This window comes from Phodopus roborovskii, unplaced genomic scaffold (assembly GCF_943737965.1).
Source record: "Phodopus roborovskii unplaced genomic scaffold, PHOROB, whole genome shotgun sequence".
Lineage (NCBI taxonomy): Eukaryota > Metazoa > Chordata > Mammalia > Rodentia > Cricetidae > Phodopus > Phodopus roborovskii.
In genome coordinates, this window is record NW_026126571.1 from 9,277,467 (window position 1) to 9,301,035 (window position 23,569).

A 23,569-nucleotide genomic window follows, 5' to 3' on the forward strand; every position below is an offset into this window, starting at 1 on the left:
TCTGCTGTGGCATTATGTGCATGGTGGAGAGCTGCCTTCCGGTGTGTTGCTTCTTTATGTCAAAGAAAGAATGAATGAAAGGAAGGAAGGAAGGAAGGAAGGAAGGAAGGAAGGAAGGAAGGAAGGAAGACAGGAGGGAGAGGAAAGGGAGGGAAGCTGGAGAGATGGTTTAGTGCTTAAGAACACAGACTGCTCTCCCAGAGTGGCTGAGTTTGCTCCCAGTACCCACATGGCAGCTCACAACCATTCGTTCAGATGCTTTCTTCTGGCCTCCAAGGGCACCAACCATACACATGGTGTACATATATGTATCATATATGTATTTGGATAAAACACCAGTACACATTCCTTTCCTTTTCCTTTCTTTCTTTCTTTCTTTCTTTTTTTTTTTTTTTTTTGTTTTTTGTTTTTTTTTGAAAAAGATAAACCAATTCAAAGAAAGTAAAATGCTCAGAAAAGTTGTTATACGTTCATAAATACCCAGAAACTGAGTGGACGCCAAGTGTCCCTGTAACACCCGACACTCATTCTCTCTCCCCCCTTTCTAACTGCTGGGTGTGCATCACTGCAAGATGAGCATTGCCTCGTGTTTATGCAATGGTGGTTCAAAGTTTCCAAAGGCCAGATAGTTCCTTGTCTGTCAATGAGACAAGTCAGTCGAGATTCGCGTTTTACGTACACGTCCCCCTCAGCCCTGAACAAAAACTCTCACAGTCAGAGGTCCACCCTAATCTAATCACTTTGGTCAAGAGAAACCTTGCTCATATTCAGCCTGGGATCTCTCAAACGTTATCTTTGTCCCTAAAGAGAGGAGACCGATTTCCTCCACACCGCATGGCTGCTGGCCAATAGGAGAAAAGTGAACCTGGGTCTGATGCTGAGGGGGCAGCCTTGCATCCACTGTGTAGGACAAGAGAGGCAGAAGGTGTCAGAGCACTAAGCAAACTGCCTCAGCTACAAATGAGTGTCAAAATCTGGCCTTAGCTTCGGTTCATTTGGAAAGCAATTATTTAGTGAGAGATTGTCCTCATACACGGCTGTTTCCCATACCACCTGATTTAACAGCTGTGAAGACTCCTCAAAGTATGTAAAAAGCAGAAACGAAATTTCATCTTCGGTTTTATTTCTTAGGTGCTAAATAGCATGCTGCCCCGTTTAAGCAAGAAAAAAGTGGACGCCATCATCTCAGAGGCACAAGATGCAGAGTATAAACTTGAGTTCATTCCAACCACTACCATAGAATATGTCAACAGCTTAGTCTTCCTTGACGAAATCCAGGAGCGGGTAAGTTGGTTGCTCTCCTATAATTTAGTGTCTCAGACCACACAGCAGGAGAGGAAGATGTATGACCAGAAAAACATGTGGGACTCGGGGACAGGAAACAGTTGCCTAAATATCAGAAACATTTTTGGGTATGGTTAATGATGCCCTGTATTTTAACAGTAATGGCAACTAACCTTTACCAAATTCTGACCATTCAGCGGGTATTACATCAGATTCAGGGAACAGAGTAAAACAGGCGGCTATCCAAAGTCACAGAACTTGCCTATGGTAAAGCAGGAATCACAACCTGAATGTCTTTGACCACAAAGACTCAAGCGTAGCTTATTGCCATTCCAGTTTTGCAGTAAGTGATAACGTGGATGTCGGCCATCATGGAGCCATAATCCTTTAGCCTACACATACATAACACCTCAGAATTTTCTGTCAAAAGTGGAAAAAAGGCAACTCAAACTAGCTTAAGTAGAGGCAGTCTCTGCTTCCCTCCCTTCCCCTCCCTCCCCCCACCCCCACTCACCCCCCCACCCTCCCTCACTCCCCCCCACCCCCCACCCCCGTCCTGTGTGCGCCTCTCTTGCTTTCTCCTCTCAGGCTCTTCCCTGTGGCAGCAATAGAACATTTGGCTCCAATAATTGATTTTCCCTAAACTCATTACTATCAGTTTGGCACTGAAGTAGAGATAAGTCACTTCCTAAAATTTGGAGAAATGTGACAAAGTGAAAGCTGGCTACATGTTATTAGCAGAACTAACAGTAAAGCCTCTTTCTGGTGCCTGCAAAAGTAACATTCCCGCCTGTTATTTCGAGGACAGCCCCTTCTCAAGGAGGCAGACGATTGCTGCACCAGACTTGCTGCACCCCCGAGGACTAAAGAAGTCAATGATCTAGCCTTCTCTGTCCACTGTTGTGTTTGGACAAAGAGCCAAACCTTCCACGACCTACTCTAGGCCAAAACGGGGTCATCATTTATGGATCCAAAGCTGTTTGGTGGAAACTCCCCTCTCCCACCACGAGGGCAGCTAGGGTCAGATCTGACCAAGGACAGAACAGGACAGCTCTAACTCCCCCTCTCCTCCTGTCCCCTCGGCTTCTCTTTTTTTTAACCGCAGCTGCTTCGTCCTGGACTAGCAAACATGGCCACCAGCAGCTCCCCAGGAGCAGCCCTGAGTCCACCAGCCACCAAAAGAAAGAGAACTGATTTTTGTGTAGAGAATCAGGCCCATTTGTAATTAGCTTCGGGGCTAGGTACTTTGTTGAAAGCAGTCCACATCACACGAGTTGACTTAGAAAATGGAAAGATGGGGCCGGAGGGGGCTCAGAGGTTAAAAGGGACGGTTGCTCTTCCAGAGGACCCGAATTTGGTTCCTATTACATCAAGAAGCTCACAACTGCCTGTAACTCTAGCCCCAGGGGACCCAGACACCAGCTTCTGGCCTCCTCGGGTACCCACATGCATGTGGGTTCACCAAATAATAAAATAAAATATTAATAAATAAAAAAAAAACAGAAATGGAAAGTGTATTCTAAGCTTGTCTGAGATTTTCTGAAGCTATGGATAGATGAAAAGGATGTGGAGTGGTGACAAGAATAACACAGGAGAAACAAAAAAGCCCTTTCTTCCTCTCCCATCTCTGGTCCTCTCTAGAAAACAGCCTTTCCAGGAGATCAGACCAGAGCAAAGCAGAGCCTGGGTGTTTGTTCTAAAGGAACGACCTTGGGCCCCTTCCTAGGCCTTATGAGTTAGAACCTCTGGGAGGAGCTCTCGAGCCTGTGTGAAGGAGCTTCCTAATGCCACTGTCCTTGCAAGCTACTGCTCTCCCTGAGACTCCCTGCAGCCAAGGTCACATGCTGAGGAGCTGTAGTCCGCTTCCACACAAAAGCAGATAGCTGTAATCACACCAAATCTAACCCTGGCTGTGCTCAAGGAAAGCCAATCGGAGCTAGATTCTCCAGGTCCCAACTGTGGTAGCCAAAGCCAGTGGCTTATAAAATCATTGCAGTAGAGTTGGGGTTGAGGGATTCCCTCCAAACTTCAGAATCATTTGTTCCTAGAAAATTAGGGAACACAGGAAACACACTGTCTATTGAAAATAGACCATCAAGGTTGCTGAGCAGCCATTTGGGACCCAGTAAAAGACTTGAGTGAATTACAGTGCCGTATCACCATAGATCTGGGTTCTGAAGCTGTGGTCTCTCCACACCTGAGGGGCTGTTCCAGAGTGACAGCTACTCAGCACATGCCCCCAATGCTCAGATGCAAACATGTATGGTCGTAGAAACTGGAAGGCAGCAAGGATCAGGAAGTGGGGAGAGAAACTGCTTCCTGAGACTACTTAACTGCACTCAGCTCTGAACATGTATCCCCTGACTCAATTACCCAGTTACCTGTACTGCAGAGATGCACATATTTATCACGTGACCAGCTTCAGCCAACTAGGCGGCCATGACAAATGCACTCATAACTTGACCATTATCACTTTGATGTTCACATTTCGTAGCGGCATCTCCTGTCAGAAAACACTACTGTTCTACTGTGTTTCCCAAACTTTGCTTGTGCGTAGATCGAGAGCCTGGAGGAAGAAGGGAATATAGTGGTCCAGATGTACAGGCTCATTGAGCAGTATCAGGTGCCCACACCTCCCGAAGACTTCGCTGTTTTCGCAACTATGAAGCCGTCCATCACTGCCGTGAGGAACGCCATCGACAAATCAGTGGGCGACCGAGAAACAAGCATCAAACAGTTTTGTATGCACTTGGGCCGAGACCTGGAAGACCTCAACAACGAAGTGAACGAAGTGAGGCTGCAGGCACAGGTGGGTAGGAGCAGCGTCTTTCCAAACAACCTGTCCGTTTGATGATCACAGGTTCCTTAAATTCAGGTCAGACAAATGAAAATGGTATGTATTGCAGTGCGCATCGCCATATGTGTGTGTGTGTGTGTGTGTGTGTGTGTGTGTGTATGCATATATATATATATATATATATATATAGTGGAATTTATTAAGCTAACCTATCTTTTACATAGCATACTTATTGTTTTGTGGTGAGAGCCTTAACATTTACTCTTCAGATCATGTACAGACACTATTTCATTTCAACAAGTTTTTGTTTTTCCTTGTTTTAGTCTAACCAATTCTTTAAGCTGTTTGAAGCTTAGGCATTTCTGAGTCTCTCTTTAAGTATACTGAATGAATTCCAGGCCACTATAAGTCAACTCTGTGTTTAATACTCAATTTTCTTCCTTGTGGCTGGTACTTAGTATTTTTGAGACAGGTGTATTTATTGCTTACTGGCTCCTTTTGTAGCTGATGTCACAGGGTAAAATTTGTTGAGGGCATTGGCAAATTTCCTCTTAATATTAGACATAATATAAATTGGCAAGAGGAGTAGAGTTTATTTAACTTGCACCAGATTTTCCAGGGAAAAGTTTCAGAAAGTCAACCATACATCTAGATGATTCTTAACTAAAATGTTCCTGGAAGCATTTAAAAAAAAAATGGTTCACTATTTTATTATCATTGTCTAAATCTTAGCATAGAATTAGAAAACCATATTAGAATTTTGAAAATAGAAAAACATTCATATAGATCTCCTCAAATGAACATAATGCATTAACAGTTATAATACACATTTATAGTAACACAGAGACACTCAAACCAACTAACACTGTGTGTGTCCTGTTAAACATCCATGGTTCCAAGAACTTGACGTTGTTGTTAGTTTTATATCGAAGCTTTGAAAAAGTTTTTGGACAGACCAGATGGATATCACTGTAGCAACTATAGGCTTCACTGAATTATCGGGAACTGAACACAGTTGTGTTCCTATATCAAGAGCTATTGCATCACTCATATCCGTGAGTGGGAACCTAAACAGCATCTTTATCTCCAAAGTCAGCTGTCGCCCTGAATCCCGGTGTGACCTTGGGGTCACACTGCTCTTTCTTGTATTCTTAACACCTTGTGTGGATGTAGGTGATGTATATTTGTTGCATTTCATCATATTTCAATTACTCACCCCACAGTTGATAGACATTATCTAAAGCATTTTAGAAAAGATAAAGAATGCTTCTGGAAGCCTCCTACATAAGTCTGTGTGGTTTTTCGTATTCTCGGAGCATGTATAAGTTTTATTCACACTTCACAGAGAAGAAAGTAAGCTATGGGGAGGGAAATTGCCCAGGGTCACAAAGACGATAAATGGTGGATGGACGAAGCCTTGGGCACAGGCAGTCTGCTTTCAACGGTTACTGAGGCTGGCGATTCCTGCGCCGTGTGCTGTACTGTGTACATTGTTGATATCAAAGCACACGTAATTATCGGAAGAACAGAGTGCCAACACGTGCCTCGTGTAAGTGTGCATTTGAAATGTGACAGGCATGCCAGGCACTGGGAACTGGGTGTCAGTAGCCAGTCCATCTCCTATGCAGGGTTTAAATAGATTTCCTCTCACCCTTGGGCAAAGAGCTACAATCTATATTTTATTTATAATAATAACACCATCTGCTATCAAGACCCTGCCCCAAGCATACACTGATGGCGGGAAGCTGGGGAGGAAAACTAACTGTGATAGCCAGTGATGACTGGGGGCGGGGGAGGTGAGCCAGATGTTTGAAGGCCATATCGAAAAACTCGTGGATTATTGGGACTGATGGCCTGCAGCATGGTACTTGAGGAAACTGGAAGGACCGTTAGCTAATAGCTGCCTGGGAAAACCAGGTCCAGACAAGAGCATTAGTGCCCACAAGAGCAGCTTTTGCAATACCAATTCCATTGGCCTTTTCTCATCTAAGACACACTGGCATTTTAATGCAAGGCCACACTGGGCAAGAGATGGAGAATTTGTCCCTCAAGTGATAGCTTTAACAGTTCTTAGATTTCCCCACTCCCTCGGATGTTGTCAAGCCCAGTTAGATGCTTCTGCTTTGTTCCTGAACCAGTCAGTCCCCAAATGTCTGCTAAACATTCGCCTTAAGACATATGCCTTCACTTATATATACTTAATTTTCTCTCTTCCTTTCTGTGATTACACAAATACATATCATATACTTGTGTATTTTATACATGTTTGGCAGTACGTGTTTATAATTTCACGGTGCCTGGTTCATAATCCCCACAGTATTTGATTTCTGACATTTCCTAAATTATTAAATAAAAACTGTGTCTTCGTTTTCGTCCTATTGAGAAGGCACCATGACCGAGTGAGTTCTTATAAAGAAAGCATTTAGTTGGGTACTTGCTCACAGTTCTAGAGGCTTAATCCATTATCATCATGGCAGGAAGCTTGGCAGCGTGGCAGGCAGGAATGGAACTGAGCGCTTACATCCTGATCTGCAGGCAGAGAGGGAGAGAGAGAGGGGAAGAGAGAGAGAGAGAGAGAGAGAGAGAGAGAGAGAGAGAGAGAGAGAGAGAGAGAGGCTGAGCCTGGCACGGGCTTTTGAAACCTGAAAGTCCACTCCCAGTGACAAACCTCCTCCAACAATGCCACACCCCCTAGTCCTTCTAATCCTTCTCAAACAGTGCACCAATGGGGACTTAGCATGCAAATGTGTGAGCCTATGGGGCCACTCTCATCCGAACCACCGAACCACCTCAAGATCCAAACAGTAAGACAAACCTTTGTTGTTGTTGAAGCCTTGGAATAACTTTCCAGTAGCAAAGGGGAAATGGAGTCTTGTTACAATGTCTGGGTGCTGCAGGCTGCAAAGTCAATCTCTCCACCCATCCTTCTTTTCCCTCCAAGGGAGGCAGGAGAAACCACTGTTTCTCTTCAGCAGTGCTGGTGGATAAACTGGAAATACACTGTAATGCCCCTACCCCCAGCCTTTCTTTTGGATATGGCCATGAAGACATTTTCTGTTAGTAGCTCATGAGCCCACCCTACCTATACACCTTTCAAAAAAGTCTCCACCCAGTCGAAGAGGAAAGAATTCTGCACAGACGTTGGGGAGATTCTAGACAGGCCCCGCTGGGTTTCTCCACTCAGCCTGTTAGCACCGATCGTACCGGTGTTATCTTGCCATGCTTCAACACAGTAATCTATGCCTCAAGTATGCTTACACAGTGAATCCTAAATACAAACCCCAAAGACCTAGGTTCGCAAACTCTCAGGATAGACAGACACCTGAAAAGCAATGCCGGGCAGGTGCAAAGGTCCCCGCCCCCCCCTCCCCCCCCCCCCCGGTGTCTCTTCATGGTCTCCATCAGGATACTCTCCTTAAACTGCGGAAGGACAAATATCTTCCTAAGTTCCGTGAGCCACTGTTAACTGATCCCCAGGAGGAGTCGAGGGAACCTCAATTAGTCAGGAAGGGAGCTTGCAGTTGGCATCAGAAAGAGAACTGTTTGGGGAATGAGTCCTAAGCCTGTGGCATCCAAGGTGTCTCCAGATAGCATCAGGCTGAACTGAATCAGAGGCTACTTAGCCAGCTGCTACTGCAGAACTGCCGGGTTGGCTGGGAGGGGAACTCACACACACTCCAGTATCAGAAGCACATTGTGAGAAAGCACTTGGAGAATCTGATTTTCCTCACCGCCTCTCACGATTCAGAGCATTTTCTATTGCTTTATCCTAGGAAGGAAACTTTCTACCATAGCCTCCTCTTCTCTCCCCTGTCACACCCAGATCTTCACAGCTGATGTCTTGTTTCAAGCAGGAAACGAAGGAGACTGTGCTGGGTTCTATTTTGTCATTGTGTGTGTGTCAGGGGAGGGGGGTACATGTGTGCCAGGGCTCTTGTATATGCGAGTCAGAAGACAGCTTGCCCCTACCCCTCATCATGTGAGTTCCAGGGTTCAAACCCAAGTCATGCGGGATGGAAGTGAATGCCTGTGCACACTAAGCAATCTTGCCCAGCCCCTACATTATGTTTTAAAAAGTGTCATGTCCCCATTTCATGTCTTTCTACATTTTCTACTATTTACTGTGCTGATGTTTAGCACTTAGAGATTGGCCAGCCATTTTTTAACCATAGAGTCAAAGAGAAAAGAGAATTAGGGAAGATGTATTTTGGAAACAGGTTTATGAATTCCTCCAACCTTCATGAAGGAATAAGCCTGCCTAACCAGAACCCACATTGGTTTTACAGGACCCACAGATCTTGGATATTACTGCTGACCAGGAGAAAATAAAGCAGATGCTGAACGAGCTGCAGACCATTCTGGATGACCTTCAGAAACGCGCCTTTCAGTACAAATCCTACCAGAAGAATTTCAAGGTAACCACAGTTGCTCACATCTGTTTCTGGAGTGCACACACAAAGACGTATTTATTAATAACTGCTTTCCACAAACCAGAACCTCTCAGTGGGAAGTCGTGTTCTGGTCAACGCACCACAGGTACAGCAAGGAAGATTAGTACACAAAAGGGCTGGAGAGATGGCAGGTAAAGTGCGCCATACACAAGTGTGAGGACCGCGTTTGGGTTCCCACAGCTGCATTAGCAGCCTGCCTGTAACCCAGCAGTTGGGAGGTGGAGACAGGGCAAACTGGCTAGCTGGATTAGAAGAACTGGCAAGTTCTGGGTTCAGTGCTCCAAGTAGAGAACAATCCAGGACCATCTCACATCAATCAAGGGCCTGTACATGCACACACACACACACACACACACACACACACACACACACACGTATCACAACACATACATATGCAAAAAATTAGTATAAATGAGAGACAAAATATCCTCATGGGAAATTGTTAGCCGAAACCCCCTGAAGTTGCTATGTTAAAATGAGTGTGCATTTCAAAATGTGGTTAATTAAAGCCCCTCTAACTTTTCTTAAGTAAACTTCAGGCTTTTTTTAAAAAAAAAATTGCATTTGGGTATATTTTGATTCCATGAGCTTTGGCTAACTTGTCCTGGTGTTGCATGAAAGAAGAGCTGAGCCAGAATATAAAGTGAGTCCCAAGAAGTAGGTTTGAAGGGCAAAGGATGGAGAGAGAGAAAGGAGAGAACCAAGAGATGCTAACGCCCAAGACAGCATTTACAGACAGCAACAAGGTAAATGAAAGAGTAGAAAAGAAATAAATCCTGAGGTCAAAAGCAGGAGGCCACAGGCATGAGGAAGGTGTTATGGGTGTCTCAGGAGTCTTGGCAGAGTGTACCTGAACCCATATGGTGATGCACAGGCTCACTCAGAGTCCTTAGGCAGGTCCATGTGAGCCTCACATGAGATGCACAGGCTCACTCAGAGTCCTTAGGCAGGTCCATGTGAGCCTCACATGAGATGCACAGGCTCACTCAGGGTCCTTAGGCAGGTCCATGTGAGCCTCACATGAGATGCACAGGCTCACTCAGAGTCCTTAGGCAGGTCCATGTGAGCCTCACATGAGATGCACAGGCTCACTCAGAGTCCTTAGGCAGGTCCATGTGAGCCTCACATGAGATGCACAGGCTCACTCAGAGTCCTTAGGCAGGTCCATGTGAGCCTCACATGAGATGCACAGGCTCACTCAGAGTCCTTAGGCAGGTCCATGTGAGCCTCACATGAGATGCACAGGCTCACTCCAGAGTCCTGAGGCAGGTCCATGTGAGCCTCACATGAGATGCACAGGCTCACTCAGAGTCCTTAGGCAGGTCCATGTGAACCTCACATGAGATGCACAGGCTCACTCCAGAGTCCTGAGGCAGGTCCATGTGAGCCTCACATGAGATGCACAGGCTCACTCAGAGTCCTTAGGCAGGTCCATGTGAGCCTCACATGAGATGCACAGGCTCACTCCAGAGTCCTGAGGCAGGTCCATGTGAGCCTCACATGAGATGCACAGGCTCACTCAGAGTCCTTAGGCAGGTCCATGTGAGCCTCACATGAGATGCACAGGCTCACTCAGAGTCCTTAGGCAGGTCCATGTGAGCCTCACATGAGATGCACAGGCTCACTCAGGGTCCTTAGGCAGGTCCATGTGAGCCTCACATGAGATGCACAGGCTCACTCAGGGTCCTTAGGCAGGTCCATGTGAGCCTCACATGAGATGCACAGGCTCACTCAGGGTCCTTAGGCAGGTCCATGTGAGTCTCTCATGAGATGCACAGGCTCACTCAGAGTCCTTAGGCAGGTCCATGTGAGCCTCACATGAGATGCACAGGCTCACTCCAGAGTCCTGAGGCATGTCCTCTTCATAGGCCGGGGCTTAACAAAGCAGTCTGAAGAGCAACATGCTTGGTGTCAGGCAATGAGATGGATGGAAGCCTCAGGGAGGGAATACAGCTCATATGGAAGTACAGAGTTGTAAACGGAGCTCTTAATTGGTCTAAGTAACAAAAGCCCAGAGTCAGATATGGAGGAAAATGCTGAGAGATTAGAAAAGGAGCGAGCCATGGCCACACCTTACCTCCTTAGCATCTCAGCAGACGAGAGCGAGTTCCTGTTTCTCCCTGCTTATATCCTGTTTCTGCCCAGTTACCTCACTTCCTGTCTGTCTGTAGGGACCTCCAGACCTCTATGGTTAGCTAGTGGCAAGCTTTATTCTCTGACCTCCAAGACAGGCTTTATTTGTACAAGCAAGATATCACCACACAGAAGGCCCTGGATAACTAACGCGGTCCTGAGCAAAAAGAATAATGCTGGAGATGTCACAAAGCTGCAGAGTCATACTGGCGCAGAAACTGACCCAGACACAGTTCTAGTCAATGGACTAGAACAGAGGACCCAAATTAAACCCACACAACTACAATCAACCTGGATTTTGACAGAAATGCAAAAAAAAAAAAAAAAAAAAAAAAAATACACTGAAGAAAAAGGAGCCTCTCTCATAAATGATGCCAGGGACACCAGGTGTCCACAGAGTAAGGATAAAACAAGATCCCCATCTTTTAGGCTGTATGAAAATCAAATCAGTGTGTGTGTGTGTGTGTGTGTGTGTGTGTGTGTGTGTGTGTGTACTGAAGCTGTCAGGGGAAGTGCTTCAAGATGTCAGCATAGGTAGGCAAGGACTTTCTGGAAAGGCCTCTGCTAAGGAAATAAAACCAATCGTTGACAGATGGGGGCGCATGAACTTCAAAAGCTTCTGCACAGCAAAGGAAACAAGGCGAGGGAAGGGACGGCCTGCAGAATAGCAGAGAATCTTTGACACTGACAGATCTGGGGTTTATTGTGAACTCAAAATACTAAATACACAGACGATAAACAACTTAATAAATGCCCTAGTGAAGTGAAAACGATTCTCTAAAGATGAAATACAAGCACCAGTAAAATATATGAAAAATACTCAATACCCTTATTCATCAGGGAAATGCAGATTGAGGCTGCGTTGCAATCCATCTCGCCTGAGTCGGAATGATCACTGTCGACCAAACACCAATGGGCGAGGACATGGGGAAAGGGGCTGTCAGGCACTGCCGGTGGAAATGCAAATGTACTTGGCTGCCATGGAAAGCAATGTAGGTTCTTCAAAAACTAAGACTACGGTGCAGCTACACCATTCCTGGATGTACATCTGAAGCACTCTAGACCAACAAACCACAGAGACATCTATCTATATATCTGTATTTAATGCTGCACTATTCACAATAGTGAAGTTATAGAATCAGCCTAGATTCCCATAAACAGACAATGGATAAAGAGCGTGGGATGCAGGTACACAATGCAGTTCTACTCAGGCACAAGGAAGAATGAAATTGTGTCACTTCCAGGGAAAAAATAGACGGAAATGAAATAAGCCAGACTCAAATACACAAACATCTTATGTTTTTTTCTTAATTGTGATTCTAGGTTTTATATAGATATCATTTAAAATGCAGGCATGTGTCTTGAAAAGAGAAGGGAGATGTGAAGAAGGAGGAAAAGAGAAAATATAGGGCAGTGTGAGGGGTAGAAATGACCACAGCACTTGATACACCTGAAAGACATTATACTGAATGTCTGTCTGCCAGTCAAGAAAATAAACAAAAACAGAGCCTGGAGAGATGACTTGGGGGTTAAAAGCTCACACTGATCGTGCAGAGGACCTGAGTTTGGTTCCCGGCACCCAAATTTGGTGGCGCATAGCTGCCTCAGCACCAGCTCCGGGGAATCTGATATGTGTGGAAGGTGGAGCCAACACCATACTGTTCTCTAATCTCCACACGTGCACCTTGGCATGTGTGTGCCCTATGCTCAGATGCAAGCATGTAGTACACAGAGAGAGAGAGGGAGGGAGGGAGGGAGGGAAGGAAGGAGGGAGGGAGGGAGGGAGGGAGGGAGGGAGGGAGGGAGGAGGGAGGGAGGAGGGAGAGGAGAGAGAGCCCAAAGTAGGAGCATCTCACTTCTTTCATAGCTGCTTCTAACCCAAACATCCTTCTGTAGCTGTCAATCATTTGAGAAGAGCAAATGTATCACGAATGGCTTTGGTGGCTTTAATGGAAGATAGGTCTAAACGCCCCAATGTCAAAGCTCTAATTTAATCACAGATTCCAACAGTTTCTGTCCACTGGATTCAATGGAAGTTTCCTTACATTCAATCCAAAGCACTCTTACCTGAGTTCTCATGGAAACACCTCCAGGAGTTGGAGCGATGGCTCAGCGATTAAAAGTGCTCGCTGCTCCTCCAAAGGACAGGACTTCAGTTCTCAGCACCCACAATGGATGGCCTGTGGCTCCAGCTCCAGAGAATTAGGTGACTTTTTCTGGCCTCCAAGGATGCTTGCTGTGTGTGTGTGTGTGTGTGTGTGTGTGTGTGTGTGTGTGTGTGTGTGTGCGCGCGTGCGTGCGTACACGTATGAGTCCCCCCTGAGGTTCCAGGTGCCTGCTTTTCTCAAGATTTTATCTGCCTTCATGGCTCAGAGAGATATGCATGCCTTATTGCCAGAGAGTTATTATATGTGTCTGTGGGCATTAAAATCTAGAAGCCTTGTGGGACAGAAGGAACTTCCAGAGGGTTTTTAGGAGAAACTTTTCACAAATCTAAAGAGAACTTTAAGAGAAGCTTTTGAGAGAGGACTTTTGGGAAGAACATTTTCCTGAAGAACAAAGAGCTATAAGAAGATAGAGCAATACGTGTATGAACTGATTCGTTGGCCCCCGGATCTTATTAGTTAGCCCCAGCCGGCCTGCTATAAGCCCTGCCTGAACCTGCAATGTCTGCATGAATCCTCTCCACAAAGTCCCTCTACAGACCAAGGTCAGCGCCCTCCACCCTCCCTTCCCGCAGCCGCCACAAACATTTGTCCCTCTTCCATCAACAAAGCGTAGGAGCCCTGAAGGAAAGCAGTCAGCCTGAAGACCCACCATTTCCCCAAAGGCCAAGCATTCAAATCCAGTGACCACAGTGCTCTTCCAGTAATGATCCTGCTCGGGATATGTAAGTTGTAAGGAAATATCATCGATGTTTTGTTACTCAAATGAGGACTTACAATGTGTGTGTGATTTTGTAGGGTTTTTAACTTCAGTAGTCCCCTCCCCTTCTCCCTCCCCTCCCCTACCCTCCTCTTCCACTCTCCTCTCCTCTCCTTTCCTTTGCTCTTCTTTCCCCATTTAGGATCCACGTTCTTCCATGAAATCATTACACCCAAAGTTGCCAGCAGGACGAGACAGTTGTTGTCTGAACCCTAAGCACCGCATTTTGCTTCTTGCGTTTTAAAGGTGGAGGTGTCTAAGTTTGATGCTTTGGAGGAAGTTAGTGCGGAACTGAAGCTCAAGCAGCTGCTCTGGGACTCCTTGTCTGAATGGGATAATCTCCAGCAGGAATGGCTAAAGGTATGGAAAAACAGCTCAGTGGTTGTGTTTGTATTAACCCCCTCAGAATACTAATACTATGAACTATATTTCAGTGATCTCGTGTCTTCTTATCATCAGTTAAACATGTATTTTAATACCCAGAAAGTCAAACTCACATATCTACCATGGGAAAAAGTAGCTATGATGTAGCTGAAACTAGGAAATAAGGAAAAAAAAATAGTTTTCTATCCTTGTTCATATTTTATGTGTCCATTTTTGCATTCCAAAGGAATTCACCATGTGTGGTTCCTTTGTGGCTGTGGTTATGAACCCTGGGCTTTCTCTCTGGCTGCATTGCCATTGTCTGTAGGAACTAGACATGACTAGTCACTGGATGCATTTGCCACATTGACCCACTTAGAAAAACCGGGGTGGAGGTTTTGTAACCTGAAGATTTCCATTTTTTTTTCCTTCTGCTTAAAACTATTTCAAATCATTCCATTGTGGTGCTACTTAATGTATAAATTGTATTGCTATGCATAAAATAAAGTACAGTTTTATGAAAACACGATCAGTCATCTGATTAAATTGGATTCCCTTTGTCACTAAATGTTTACAAAGCAAAAACTTTTCTTATAAGGCAGACTTCTTGACTCCTTTAAGAGGGATGCATGACGGAAGTGTCCAAGGACACGTAACATGATGTCTGACTGCAGTGTAACTTCTAAACATGAAATGCCCCTGTGTTCTTGAGGACTACAGGGTTTGATTTGTGGTTTGCCCTTTTTAGGTATCTGTTAGCTTAGGCATCTATTCTTCTTGTCCTTGAAGGAAGGAAGACGTTTTGTTCACACCAGTAGGGTAGAACAGGAGGAGAAGCCTCAGTAGCAAGCTCTCAAGTCTGTGGGGTCCAGTGTGGCAGTCAGTGTAGCTAGCTTCACCTCAAGGACCTGCCCTTATTCAAAACTTGAAAAGGAAGCAGAAGGTGTGACCACTTTAAAGTGTGGTCAACTTTGAGGTATCACTCTTTCACGTATGATGCTCATGCGTGGAAAACACAGTCCGCTTCACAAATCCATCACACTCCCCATGCATCCCACCAGTGATAATGCCTGTAACCGGAGGCCTCTCGCCTGAATAAAAATCCAAACGACACAGGAAATGATTTCCAGGTAATATTCCGGGGGTTGGGAGAGCCAGAGAGGCATTTAAAAGAGTAAAGTTTATCTCTCACAGAACCCGACTTCTGGTGGAAAAGACAAACGGTGAGCAGGAAAGAGGCAGAACACATATGCTGTAATGTGAGAGAATTTCACACTTTCTCCTGGGACTCATTTGTCAATGACTTAGAGAAGCCTCTTACACCATAGCGGTTAGAGTGGTGGCTTCCAGAGAACAATGTGCCCCTCCCATGAAATCTGCAAGGAGACCAATTAGGAGACAGAAGGGACATGTGGAATCTAGAGGAAATAAGAAACCACAGGGTTACAAATTTTCTGTTGCCCTCAGTCCACGTGACTAACAGGCCAAAAACTATATGTCCTTTATATCCGTGTAACTAAAAATATAGAGATACGCATGTTTTAAAAATACATCTTTACATGAGTATTATTAAAAAGCATTTGTTAAAAGTAACAAAGTCAGCCAGTTTTCTCCTTAAAATTTCTGTAAGCATTGACCCTCAAGGGTCACAGTGTGGCACTTGATGGTGAGGGACATAAGGCTATGGAAAGAATTGGCAGTTGACATTAGAAACAGCTGTTTCCAAGCCTCCAGACTTGATTTGGTTTACAATTTTGAATGCCAGAGCGGAACCAGGATATATCCCTAGTGCACAAACAGACTTTGGGAGCACATTCCCCATGGAGGGGAGGGCCAGGGCCCCACCCCAAATGAGTTGACAGATTTTGATGATCCCTCATGGAAGGCCTCACCCTCTCTGGGGAGTGGATGGGAGATGGGATGGGGGGGTCGGTGGGAGGCATGGGAGGATGGGGGAGAGGGAACTGGGATTGATATGTAAAATAAGAAAAAATATTAAGTAATAATAATTTAAAAAGCAAAAAAAATTTGAATGCCAGAAAAATTCCAATTAAGTAAAACTTTTATACTCCTACAAGCATGACTTTTAACATGTGTTTTAACTTTTCCCCGACAGTCCAAATTTGACTGCTTGGATCCAGAAGCCCTAAACAACCAAGTCACCAAATATGCTAAATTTGTGACGCAATTGGAAAAGGGCTTGCCCCCCAACAATGTGGTGCCCCAGCTCAAACAGAGAGTGGAGAAAATGAAAGAAAAGGTAAGGGAATCATCTCAGAACGGAGCTCAGATGCCCTGGAAAAAGGATTGAGGGGGTTGGCAGGTGAGGGGGAGTAACAGTCCAATTTGTTCGTCTCAACAACTGGCAAAGTTGTGCGATCAATCGAGCGAGTGTGGTGATCAGAAGAGGCACCCGGTGTCCACTAAGAGACAGGGAAGCTGATGTTAGGATGCTGATGCCCTCAGCACGCAGGCAACAAGCAGGTTTGCCTGGCACAAACATCCATGCCCGTTTACCCTATTGTGCCACACATTGTCCAGATGTATTGGTGTGGAAAAAGTCAGGGAAGCCAGGTAGAGCATGTACAGGGCTCATTTGAAAGCTTACATTGCAGCCAAGCCAGTCCTCAAAACAGGTAAACGGGGCGGACAGGACTCCTCGGTGGGAACAGGCTCTGGCCTGCCGGCTCCCTCTTCATTGAGACCTCTGATAAATTCATGGCAGTTAATTTAAATGCCCCCCCCCCCCGCCCAGTACGTGACATCTCCAGATTCTGGTCACTGTTGACCTTCCAGTGTGTTCTGTGGTCATTTTGCTTTGCTGAGTGCCTTTTCCTTCTGTTGTTTCGTTGTTGTGGGAACACAAACATCTGCCACAGTGAGTGACTTCTGGTGTATGTGGTCATTCCTCTGTTTACCTTTTTGTTTGCCATACCACATTAACTCCAGTTAGGAGGAGGGCTGGCTTTGAAATACGATGCTGCTGTAGTTTGCCTCACAGCACCTCAGATCTCTTATTTTCTAATGACGCCTACGATTTCTCACGTATGCTGGGTCCCAGGAGCTGTGTTTTCAGTTCCTTACTCCTAGAGCCACACCCTTCTTTTTTTTTTTGTTGGGCTCAATGAGAATCAGTTTGCGGGAGCTTTCCATTCTATACTGCATTATTTTTGTCTGACAAATGATAGCTGGGTGGAAGAGGCACACACCCCCTTCATGATCTTCTCTGCTCGGTGAGGCACTCCATTCCTGCCCTCTCTTCGGGTCTTCAGAGAAACAAGTGACTGCCAGTTTTCCCAAAATTTTGAATTAGTCAGCCCCGCCCTGAAACTCGGTGCCCTGCAGTCTTAAATTCCTTAATTTGCATTGTCCTCCTGAATTTTCTTCTCCACAGATACAAGGGGTGCGGTTTTCATGTCTCTGTGTTTATAAACCGAAACCGTGTACATTCTTTTGATTAATTCCACCCATCATTCCTCCCCTCCATCCTCCCCTGATTCCTCACATTGCTCCAACTTCTCCCCAATTCCCCACATTGCCCCCAATCTCCCCGATTCCCCACATTGCCCCCCACCTCATGCACTCCTTCGCACACACTGAGTCTGGTAAGTGCCACCAGTACGTTCGTGGTTCTGCGAGCATCCAATGCAGCACCCGGCAAACTATTCTGGGCCACATCCCTTAAGAAAACGATAAGGCCTGCTCCCATGAGCCAGCTGCTTCCATTGCCCCTACTCAACTAATGATGGGGCTTCACGAGCCGCTCCCCATCCATGCTGGGGTATGACAGGCTTGCACACATTACACTTTCTACAATTGAAAATACAACGGCCCTGAATGTTTGTTTCCCAGCTTCCTGTCATCATTGACTTGAGGAACCCAACTCTGAAGGCTCGACACTGGGCAGCGATTGAGCAAACTGTCGATGCCCTACTAGTGGACGTTGAAATCCCCCTGACCCTAGAGAGGCTGTCTGAACTACATGTCTTTGATTTTGGTCAAGAAATCCAGGACATATCTGGCCAGGCCTCTGGGGAAGCTGCCTTAGAGACAATCCTTAAGAAGGTAAACCAGGGAAGAGCCAGGGGTGGTGGCTTGTCCCTTACATTTCAGCACCAGGGAAAAGGAGGGAGATGGATGGATCCCTGGGGCTTGGGCCAGCCAGCTTAGCCTACTTAGGAAGTTCCAGCCCAATGAAAGACTAAAACAATCAATCAATCAAGGACATCTGCAGCTGACATTTGACCTCCACATACACATGTCCCTATAGACATAGTCTACACATGTAAACACAATTATGTATACACACACAAGCCATAGCATGTGAAGGTTTCCAGATACAACACAAAGGTCACTGATACCTGTGCTATCTGGATGAAGTTTTCAACAGCACAAGCAGCATCCTCTGTGTCCCTTGCACGAGCCACTTGGTACTTACTATGTATTCAGTCTATAGCCCAACCAGAACTTGACAGCAACAAGGTTGGCTATGTGCTGGCTTTTATAAAAAACAAAACAAAACAAAACAAAACTGAATGCCAGAGATTTTTTTTTTTTTTTTTTTTTTTACAGAAAAAAAAAATGTTATTTTCTGAAACCCTGGGGAAGGCTAGTCTGAGCTAACTACCTTAAACTGCACCAAGGAGACTTTTGTACTTACAACACAGTCTTCTTAGCCAAACAATGTGTGTCTATGTGCGAGATGTCTAAATACAAAGAACATTTTCCTTCCATGAAAAGAGTAAGATGCACATTATTATCAGCAGCCCTTCGATTGTATTAATAACAGTCAGACGAAACCAAGAAAAGCAGTGGCTTCTGACCAAGAAAAGGCTCTTGAGAGTTTCAGGGGCCGTGAGGAGGAAGGCGGGGTGGTAACGGTTTTCTCCTACTTCATTCCATGTGCCTTTATTGTGTGTCTAGACACACTCAAGTTTACGTGTCCTAATGCTCGAGCTCTTTCTAAGGTGGAAGACTCTTGGAAAACAACTGAATTTGTCATTCTCCCTCACCGTGACTCTAAGGATGTATTTATCCTGGGTGGCACAGATGACATTCAGGTATGGAACTGGGTTAAGGGAAGTCTGTGGCAGACCAGGCATGGTGGCACTTGCCTGTGGTCTCAACTTTTGGGAGAAAATGGCAGGAGGATTGCTGTAAGTTCAAGGCCAGCCCAGGCTGCATAGCAAGTTCTAGGCTAGCCAGGGATAGATAGTGAGACTCTGCCTCAAAATAAAGAAGGAAAGAAGGGAGAGGGGGCGAGGAAGGGACGTGGAAGAGGGAGGGGGACCCAGAGGGGGGGTGATTTTATGATAAAAGTCCTGACCATACCTTTTAAAGTGTGTGTGAAAGGTTAAGTAGAATTGAACTAAGGAAAGGCTAATTTGAAACCAAGATGTGAATAATTGACACCAATGCTTATTCATGGATACTTAACCAAGTAATAAAATGGTGTGTGTGTGTGTGTGCGTGCGTGCGCGCGTGCGCTTGTGAGCACCTTTGTTCATGCGTGTGTGTGTGTGTGTGTGTGCATGCGTGCGTGCACGCACATGCGCATGGGTAGCAATTACAGTCCTGTTATGAGTGAAATGATAGGAGAGTCTCCTAGATCATCCAGGACAACCGACCTTGAGGATGGGAGATGACAGAAAGGAGTAGGGAACTTCAAAGTGTTTCAACACAGCAAAGTAATATGAGTGAGCAGTTCATGTGTGCAGCAGGCTAAGACGATAAACTCACTTTTATTTGTTTAGGTGGATAAATTCTAACCCGCATCCTTAGCGCTTTTAAAATCTAAAGGTCCACTTGCTTAGCAAAGGGAATTGGACCTATGGCCCAACTTAAAAGGCAAAGCCATAGCCTGAGTGTGTGTGCAAGGCAGAGATGGAAATGAGGTTGTTGGTGAGGAGGGCGAAATCAGACGTCGCTCTGCAGCAGGTGGCAGGACCCAGCAGAGCCAGTTGACGGAGCTGCAGCAAACAGCTCAGTTTTCTAGGCCAGCAGCTACTTTTTTAAACTCACGTGTTCTACGAGCGATGCTGTTGTTCGGGAGGAGCAGTGGGGAGGGAGGTGGGATGAATACTTCCTCTAGTGCATTCAGCTTCATCTTCCTGGAGATAATTTAAGAGAAAATGATCAGTCATTGAACAGAGGCTAACTTCGCAAGCACAGGGCTTTTTGAGAGATGAAAGCCTAGCAGGGTAACCAAAGCGTGTTAAGATGATGGCAGCTGCCTAATACTTCCAGCAAGAGAAGAGCACTAAACTAAGTAAGAACACTTGTGCCATTAATGATTACAGGAGCACGGGCTTAGAGACGGCTCAGTCAGTAAAACACCTGCCATACAAACACGAAGACCTGAGTTCAAGTCCCAACACCCATGTAAAAAGCTGGGGTGGGGCAGGGAAGTGATGTGTGATTATAATCCTAGCACCAAGTCAGAGACAGGGGGCCCTCTGGAGCTCACTGGCCAGACAGTCTAGTCAAATCAGAGAGCCCTGGGTCCCAGGAAGAGACCCTGTCTCGAAAGGCAAAGTGGATGGCTATGGAGGAACATCACCCTAGGTTAGCCTCTGGCCTCCAAATGTAAGTGCATTCATGTGCATGCACAGGAGTACACACACACACACACACACACACACACACACACACACACACACGTGCACATACACACAAGTCTCTTAGTTAAGTGTCCCCCTGTGACCTCTGAGGTTTGTAAACACAATGAAAAGGCCAAGCTTGGCAGTGGCTGGGTAAGAAGCAGTAGGTAGGGTTACATTATTTGTTCAAGGATACATGGTTCGGCCTGTGTTTGGCCCCCTCTCTCTGAAGGTCCTTCTTGATGACAGTACCATCAACATTGCGACCATCGCCTCATCACGGTATGTGGGCCCCCTGAAGTCTCGGGTGGATGACTGGCAGAAACAACTTTCCTTATTTAATCAAACCCTGGTGAGTAAGGGCAACTTCAACTCCTAGACTCCGAGGTGGAGGGCCACGAGGACCTTGGAAATATTGATTCTGTGGGGCTAGGGATGTCTCAGTCTAGAGAGAAGGCTTGCCCAGCGTGGGTTTGCTCCCCAACACACACACACACACACACACACACACACACACACGCATGCATGCACACACATGCACACACACGCACACATGCATGCACACACACACACACTGTTGTTTCTATGTAATTTAGAAATGTAGGGTTTAATTGTTGACATGTTGCATGCATCCGGTTGGTTACATCATTATTCATCCTGCTGTCACTTTTATCATCACTGTGAAATCATTTTGACATAAAACAAAAGGCCACAAAATTCAACAAGTTACACCTTTATTGGTCAGCGTATTTGTCAGTTAAGTACATGTGGAGTCTCACAGCCGTGCGATCAGGAAGTGAGACTGGCTTGTGCTGGCTCCCTCTGCTTAGGGGATCTCAAAGCCACAAAGAAGATATCAGGAGCTGGATAATTCCTCATTAAGACTTTCTCCTTCCCCGAATGGCTCTAGGGGCTCTAGGTTCTGCTTGTATATATTTGGGAGCCATCCTGAACAGTTGCCCACCGTACCCTTCAGATTTCTGTCAGAAAGCAGCTGGTCCCACAATAGAATGTGTCCTCTACACAGTTTAACCATGTTTTGTGGGACCCCTCCGGCTTTCTACACAGCTGACTCGTTGTAATTACCGTCAGTGGAAAGTGGGGTGGAATCAAGTTGGACTGAATCTTTGGCTCTTCTAAGAAATTTTATTTCAAAGGACCCAAGGCAGATGTGAGCAGCTCCCCAAAGAAAGATGGGTTTGGAGGTTACACTTTGATAGTCCCCTTGTTTTTCTCCAGGAAGAGTGGCTGAACTGTCAGAGAAACTGGCTCTATCTAGAGAGCATCTTTAATGCCCCAGATATTCAGAGGCAGCTGCCTGCAGAAGCCAAGATGTTCCTTCAGGTGGACAAGTCATGGAAGGAAATCATGAGGAAGGTGAACCGGCTGCCTAACGCGCTCCGAGCTGCTACTCAGCCAGGTGGGGACTTCAAAACAAACATTGTGTTACCTCTAAAACTCATGTCCCAGACTCAACTTGATCTGAGCACTTGGCTTATAGTTCAGTTTGTGATTTTAGAACCCAAGTTAATTCTGTTCAGACTCTTCCATCATAGGTAGAATTACAAAAAAAAGTCATAGACTTTTATTAGAATGAATTAAAACTCTACCACTTATTGCAATTGAAGTAACAAGGTGAAGGATGATGCTCACATGTAATCCAGCCAAGGATAATGACTAACTGAAGGCAGAGATGGGAGATGCCCAAAGGGAGCTGAGCAAGACTGGCTGAGAGACCCTGCCTCAAAAAAGGAGGGAAGATGATCCATCAAGGAAGATTCTTGCTGCAGACGCCAGGCCTTGAATACCCACATGTGCATGAGCTCACATGCGTGCATACATGTGCCCCCCACAAACGTGCATGCATACACTCATACATGCACAGTCATACACATCACATACATGAAAAGGGAAAAGTTTTAAAGAATGAAGCTTCTTAGCCAAAACTTCCATTTATTATTTAATATTCTACCAAACAAAACAAGAGCTTTAAAATGTCAACACCTTTTACTTTCATTTAAAATTATATTCCCTATTTTAATACAATATGGCCAACATTTTTTTTTCAACCAATAGGGCTTCTGGAGACTTTTCAAAACAATAATGCTTTACTTGACCAAATTCAGAAGTGTCTGGAGGCATACTTAGAGTCAAAGAGAGTTATCTTTCCAAGGTAAGTTAAGAAGAAACAACCTAAGGCATTTTGTTGTAGACTGTAGATCAATTGGAGATGATGATTACATCCTCCAAACATCAGAGAACTGGAGAGGAGACACGGATTCCTTGCCTCAGACTTGCGGGACAAACACCAAGCTCTCGGAGACGCCCAGGCCTGAGGGGAACGAGGGCACAGGGAACCCACAGAACATTCCCTCCATCTCCCCACCCTCAGCTCTGCAGCCTTTCCGGCTTTAACTCTTCTATTCCCTGCATTTAGTTGGGGCCCCCGAGTCTCTCCCCTCCCCCCCTCACCATGAGTCCCTGAGAGGCCAGATAACTCACTTTGCAGTGTTGGCATGATGTGGTAGTCTAGAGATTCAGACCAGAGACTGAAATAACTGCATTCTTAATACACACTTGCATTACTTGGGCCTAAGTTTGCTCAGGAACAGACAAGCTCACTCTTTACCCATTTTGCACAAAATGATATGGAAACACATACAAGATGTCTCGGGTCTACCTAAGTACGGCCATGTTAAGGTTGGAAATGGCATGTTGGCAGAATAATGTTCTGCCACTTTTTGTGGCACCATGTGCTGCCTTTTGATTGGTATGGTGTCACAGGACCAAGGAAGGAAGGGCGCCACAACCACCCATCTGTCTATGGGCTCTTCAATAATTAACATGCTCTATGGCATCTTCACTAAAGCTCAAAGCCAAGTAACCGGCAAGCAGACCAATGGCATAGAATTGAATAGAATAATCCTTTCTATTCTAGCTACTGGGCCTAGGTGTTTGAGACACATCATCATTAACCTTTACAAGAACTTCCTTAGAGACATGTGACCTGCCCCCAG

The 23,569-nt window shown here is 45.6% G+C and overlaps 1 protein-coding gene across 1 annotated transcript in view; it reads left to right on the forward strand.

The window, feature by feature from the left end:
• Dnah6 (dynein axonemal heavy chain 6) overlaps positions 1-23,569 on the forward strand; it is a 152,846-nt gene that overhangs the window by 26,170 nt on the left and 103,107 nt on the right. Inside the window, exons 13-22 of the mRNA XM_051202998.1 lie at positions 1,132-1,284; positions 3,842-4,093; positions 8,368-8,496; positions 13,837-13,950; positions 16,070-16,213; positions 17,806-18,018; positions 18,921-19,013; positions 20,785-20,904; positions 21,792-21,972; positions 22,629-22,725. Of these exons, the coding sequence (XP_051058955.1) occupies positions 1,132-1,284; positions 3,842-4,093; positions 8,368-8,496; positions 13,837-13,950; positions 16,070-16,213; positions 17,806-18,018; positions 18,921-19,013; positions 20,785-20,904; positions 21,792-21,972; positions 22,629-22,725 (1,496 nt within the window). The remainder of the gene's footprint in view (positions 1-1,131; positions 1,285-3,841; positions 4,094-8,367; positions 8,497-13,836; positions 13,951-16,069; positions 16,214-17,805; positions 18,019-18,920; positions 19,014-20,784; positions 20,905-21,791; positions 21,973-22,628; positions 22,726-23,569) is intronic.